This window comes from Anomaloglossus baeobatrachus, chromosome 12 (genome assembly GCF_048569485.1).
Source record: "Anomaloglossus baeobatrachus isolate aAnoBae1 chromosome 12, aAnoBae1.hap1, whole genome shotgun sequence".
Taxonomy (NCBI): Eukaryota; Metazoa; Chordata; class Amphibia; order Anura; family Aromobatidae; genus Anomaloglossus; species Anomaloglossus baeobatrachus.
In genome coordinates, this window is record NC_134364.1 from 125186678 (window position 1) to 125192956 (window position 6279).

Genomic DNA, 6279 nt, shown 5'->3' on the forward strand with positions numbered 1-6279 from the left:
GTGTTTTCCCATATACTACGATCGGAGTTTTGCGGGTTTCTGAGTCGTGGCTTAAGTCTGCAGACACAGAAGAAGTGGAGGGTGATATTATAGAAGACCCAGCGTGGCCCCCTAGAGGCCACAACAGCATGAACACTGGCCGGACACTTCACTCAGGGAGAAGCTTTGTGCGCAGGTTTCCGAGTCTCAGCTGTTGTCTCAGGAGGAAACCTGTGCTGAGAAAGGCATCCTTCTCCCTGAGGACAGTGCTGCGGCCGATCCTCCCCGCTGATCTGGTGGATCATTTACAGGAGCGCAGGCCGTACACAGCAGCTAGGGTCTTCCTGGGCTGTGTACACCGCAGCACACTCCACCTGCACACGGCGCTGCTCTCGCTCAGTGACTCGGGAGGGACACACCTGTGTAATCTCGGTCACCATCACCAGCCTGTGCGACAGGTGCAAGAGGCCCACACCCAGGAAACCTGCCAAACCACAGCTCCCGTCCCCTTTAAGGAGGAGGGTGGTACCTGGCCGCCCCATCCAGGATGTGCAGATCCTGGAAGTCTGCAGTCTGACCAGCAGCAAGCTCGGGGTAAGCAGGCGACCCCTGTCCTCGGGAAGGAGTAGTGGGCTGCAAGTGACTGGGGGACTCACACTGCGACATCCAGTCCTATAGGGTCTGCAGACAAGTACCCCAAAATCTCCTGCCAGACAGCGGGGGGCAGCAGTGGTGGCTGATGGAGGATGTGCCCCTATAGGTGCAGATATTGGGGGGTAGGATACCTGACGTCCTATTGACCGTGTCTCCGTAGGAAACATATAGCCCCCTGCCCGGCACGATGGACTCCTCCAGACCAGACCTCTTACTTGGCTGCATATTTGAGCCACAGGACAATCTGTTCCATTCGGAGGGGTTCCCAGCGACGGACGCAGTCACTTTCCCGCTACCCGAACCCCACGGATTTCCAGCCGATAAGCTGTATGAAGAATGGCCGGTCAGCGGACGGGGGGTAAGTTGTTTTTGCTGGTTTTGTGTCCACTAGGTGGCGCCGTGATTACCTGGTGTATACAGAGGTCGGGGTGTCCACGCTTCGTTGCAGTCCCTCACCGTGTGCATGGATCGTCGCAGCCAAGTATATGGTCAGGTTGGATCGTCGCTGACCACATACTTGGCTGCTGATATTTGTAGTTCCCAGACACACGCATCCTGTTGGCATTTGGGATTACGGCCTCCCAATCAGACGTGATTATGCGTTTACTCTTTAATGCCCTCGATCCATGGGCAAATATTTGCTTTGGACTAGGATGGTGAAGCGCAGGATTGGGCGGATCAGACGGATGCCGCAGGGCCGCTGTCTAGGGGTTTTACCTCTGATGTTTTTTAGGGTCTCAGCGACAGAGAAGATCCCGAGGAATTTCTGCAGATGATGATCAATCCCAATGATGTTTACAGCACGGAGGCAGCCGCCAGCGAGTCCCCCGAGAGTGACAGCGGCTTCTCTGATGACCCCCGCCCCGACACCCCCTCCACATGTGAAGGGAGCACCACACTGCCCCAGCCCACCCCTGTCTATGAGCTGGTGTACAACATCGGGGCCACGGAGGAGCAGAAGGCGGCCGGAGACCTGAGCAGCGTCATATCTATACAGCTGGGTACGTCCATAGGGGTCGCAGCCCCCCGAAATAACCTGCACCCCATAACACTGCTCCCCACGCAATGCACTCTACTGATAACTGTTATCAGCCCTCGTGGGATGAGTGAACGTGGCATCTAATGGCTCAGAGATGGTAGTTATCTAGGGAGGGTACTTCTAGATTATAATGTGCATGTCATAAAAGGGTTAATGAATCCCATAATCCAGCGGATCCAGATAATGCCAGGCAGTGGGAACGGTCTTCTGCCTTTGGATGCAGCAGATACCAGCTCTGCCCTGTGCGGAGGAGGCTGGGACCTGTGGTGCGCGGTTCTTATGGCCCTTTGTGTCTCCCAGCAGAGGACTGGCACACGCCTGTGCTCATCCCTGACAGCTGTATAGTCAGCGAGCTGCCCGGCCTCCGGAGGCCAGTGACGTTACCCGGCCGGGGGCTGGCTCCAGACCTGCTCTCTGTGGAGTCTCTGGTAAGGGATCTCTGTATTGTGCCCAGTCCTCTGTGATTACGCCCTGTACCCGCTGATATGTCTTGTGTCGCCAGTATCCGGAGCTTCAGCTGACCGATGAGGAGAAAAGGCTGCTGTCACAGGAGGGCATCGCGCTGCCAAACAACCTGCCACTCACTAAGGTACGGAGCACAGCAGTGCCATGTATAGACTGCAGTACCAAGGATGTCCACTGGGTGGTATGCTGTCCTTACATGTAACGAATACATTCCGCCTATCAGGACTGCAGTACCACTGATGACCACCAGATGGTGCGCTGTCTCTACATGTAACTAGTACATTACCTCTATCAGGACTGCAGTACTACTGATGACCACCAGATGGTGCGCTGTCCTTACATGTAACTAGTACATTACCCCTATCAGGACTACAGTACCACTGATGACCACCAGATGGTGCGCTGTCCCTACATGTAACTAGTACATTACCCCTATCATGACTGCAGTACTACTGATGACCACCAGATGGTGCGCTGTCCTTACATGTAACTAGTACATTACCCCTATCAGGACTGCAGTACCACTGATGACCACCAGATGGTGCGCTGTCCCTACATGTAACTAGTACATTACCCCTATCAGGACTGCAGTATCACTGATGACCACCAGATGGTGCGCTGTCCTTACATGTAACTAGTACATTACCCCTATCATGACTGCAGTACCACTGATTACCACCAGATGGTGTGCTGTCCTTACATGTAACTAGTACATTACCCCTATCATGACTGCAGTACCACTGATGACCACCAGATGGTGCTCTGTCCTTACATGTAACTAGTACATTACCCCTATCAGGACTGCAGTACCACTGATGACCACCAGATGGTGCGCTGTCCCTACATGTAACTAGTACATTACCCCTATCAGGACTGCAGTATCACTGATGACCACCAGATGGTGCGCTGTCCTTACATGTAACTAGTACATTACCCCTATCATGACTGCAGTACCACTGATTACCACCAGATGGTGTGCTGTCCTTACATGTAACTAGTACATTACCCCTATCATGACTGCAGTACCACTGATTACCACCAGATGGTGTGCTGTCCTTACATGTAACTAGTACATTACCCCTATCATGACTGCAGTACCACTGATGACCACCAGATGGTGCTCTGTCCTTACATGTAACTAGTACATTACCCCTATCAGGACTGCAGTACCACTGATGACCACCAGATGGTGTGCTGTCCCTACATGTAACTAGTACATTACCTCTATCAGGACTGCAGTACCACTGATGACCACCAGATGGTGCGCTGTCCTTACATGTAACTAGTACATTACCTCTATCAGGACTGCAGTACCACTGATGACCACCAGATGGTGCGCTGTCCTTACATGTAACTAGTACATTACCCCTATCAGGACTGCAGTACCACTGATGACCACCAGATGGTGCGCTGTCCCTACATGTAACTAGTACATTACCCCTATCATGACTGCAGTACCACTGATGACCACCAGATGGTGTGCTGTCCCTACATGAAACTAGTACATTACCCCTATCAGGACTGCAGTACCACTGATGACCACCAGATGGTGCGCTGTCCCTACATGTAAGTAGTACATTCCCCTGCTCCCTGTATCAGAACTCCAGCAGATTTTGGTGCATGTGCACTGGAATTTAGTGCAACATTTACCTCCTTCGTCTCATCTTCACAGGCTGAGGAACGGATTCTTAAGAAAGTGCGGAGGAAAATCAGGAATAAGCAGTCGGCCCAGGACAGCAGAAGGCGAAAAAAGGAATATATAGATGGGCTGGAGAGCAGGTGGGAGATGAGTCCTGTAAGCTCACAGCGCCCCCTGCTGTGTGTGATGTGCAGTAATATAAGTGCTGTATCTTTAATCACAGAGTTGCTGCCTGCTCCGTCCAGAATCAGGAACTTCATAAGAAGGTTTTGGAGCTGGAGAAGCACAACATGTAAGTGTCGGGGGGTGGAGACAGTAAGACTGGTGTGGATGGGATGGTCAAGGGGATGGAGATGGTCAGGGGGGAGAGGTTAAGACAGCCAAGAGGTGGAGATGTCAGGGGTAGGGGTTAGGACAGCCAAGGGGTGGAGACGGTCGAGGGGGGGTAGGGGTTAGGACAGCCAAGGGGTGGAGACAGTCGAGGGGGGGTAGGGGTTAGGACAGTCAAGGGGTGGAGACGGTCAGGGGGGCAGGGGTTAGGACAGCCAAGGGGTGGAGACGGTCAAGGGGGGGGTAGGGGTTAGGACAGCCAAGGGGTGGAGACGGTCGAGGGGGGGGGTAGGGGTTAGGACAGCCAAGGGGCGGAGACGGTTGAGGGGGGGTAGGAGTTAGGACAGCCAAGGGGTGGAGACGGTCGAGGTGGGGGTAGGGGTTAGGACAGCCAAGGGGTGGAGACGGTCGAGGGGGAGGTTAGGACAGCCAAGGGGTGAAGACGGTCGAGGGGGGGGGGGGTTAGGGGTTAGGACAGCCAAGGGGTGGAGACGCTCGAGGGGGGGTTAGGGGTTAGGACAGCCAAGGGGTGGAGACGGTCGAGGGGGGGGTAGGGGTTAGGACAGCCAAGGGGTGGAGACGGTGGAGGGGGGCAGGGGTTAGGACAGCCAAGGGGAGGAGACGGTGGAGGGGGGCAGGGGTTAGGACAGCCGGAAATAACTGCCATTATTTTATTTCTCCCAGATCGCTGATCACGCAACTCCGCAAACTCCAGACGCTGATAAAGCAGACGGCAAACAAAGCGGCCCAGACGGGCACCTGCGTCCTGGTAAGTCCTGGCCGATCCGTGGTACCGTCCTTCAGCCGGCGGCCGCAGTCCTCACTGAGCTGACCCGACCCTCTCTTACAGATCCTCTTCTTCTCCCTGGGTTTACTGATCTACCCCAACTATCACCCGCTCCGCTCCGGAGACCCCCCGCAGGACGGGGCCGCTTATATGCCCACTGGAGGTAAGAGAGGCAAGTTGTGTCCATTCTCTGGGTGCACTTCCCATTTAAGACGCATTGGCGTGTGTGGGGTCCGCCTTCTACTGAGGTCAGGGGGTGACTATGTTCTCTGCTGCAGTGATATCAAGAAATATTCTGAATAAAGATGAATTTGTGGAGAATATGGAGACCGCGCTACCAAACGCCTTGCCCCCCGAGCCACAGGACAAGAGGGCAGAGCCGGCGCTCAGGACTCTAGATCAGGAAGAGACGAGGATGGAGGTCTCTGAGGACAGAGTCCCTCCGGTCAGCTCCAAAGAGACAGAGGCGCTGACCCAAGAGAGTGCTGCTCTGAGGGAAGGGTCGAAGACGGGGAGGATGGATGAGATGTGAGCGGCTCCGTGCTGCTCAACCGGATGCATGGACTGTGTATGGAGACGTTACATGTAGACTATGGGCGAGAGACAGAGGGGAGAGAGGAGTTGGCGTCTAATATCTGGGGGCTGCGTGTACCCCAAAACTGGATGTGGGCAGAACTTTATGCGAAGGTGTCTCTCTGCGCCAGTGATCGGGGTTTCGAAGGTAAAGTGTTCACACCAGTAATAATCACCCGGAACAGAACCTGAGACCTGATCATACGTGATGTCAACATGAGGAGACTGCGCTGACAACCTCACACATAATGGTGGTGGGGTGTCAGGAGAAGAGAATGGTGTGGACAACCTCACACATGATGGTGGTGGGGTGGAACTGACATCCTCACACATGATGGTGGTGGTGGGATGTCAGGAGAAGGAAATGGTCTTACAACCTCACACATGATGGAGGGGGGGGGGGGTGGAACTGACAACCTCACACATGATGGTGATGGGGTGTCAGGAGAGAGGGGGGTAGAGCAGACAACTTCCCACAATGAAAGTCGGTTGTCAGCAGTAATGACTGCACCGTCGGGTTCCTTCATCTTCGCCTTCCCTCGCTCCCCGTCCTTCCGCTATGCAGAGACTTTGTATAATATTTATATGCAGATTATTCTATTACGGACGTTGATCTCTGGGACATTATAATAAAGTAATATTTAGTTTGTACACTTATTTTCTGCGGACTGAGGACGTCTCCCGGTGCGGTGAGCTTTTGGTCATGTGATGCTTGTACGGCCGCCATTGGCAGGGAGTGCTGAATATAATAAAGGTGTGACTCCGCCTTCCTCTGCATAAGCCACACCCACAATAAAGGCCCCTCCCACATAA

At 54.0% G+C, this 6279-nt stretch overlaps 1 protein-coding gene across 1 annotated transcript; it reads left to right on the plus strand.

Moving 5' to 3' along the window:
• Positions 1 to 493: 493 nt before the first annotated feature.
• On the plus strand, positions 494 to 6279 carry CREB3L4 (cAMP responsive element binding protein 3 like 4). Its single transcript, XM_075329887.1, has 10 exons — positions 494 to 573; positions 794 to 991; positions 1367 to 1634; positions 1973 to 2100; positions 2175 to 2261; positions 3810 to 3916; positions 4000 to 4068; positions 4791 to 4875; positions 4957 to 5056; positions 5172 to 6279. The coding sequence occupies exons 2-10, from the start codon at positions 821 to 823 to the stop codon at positions 5423 to 5425; spliced, it is 1269 nt and encodes a 422-aa protein (XP_075186002.1). The 5' UTR covers positions 494 to 573; positions 794 to 820; the 3' UTR covers positions 5426 to 6279.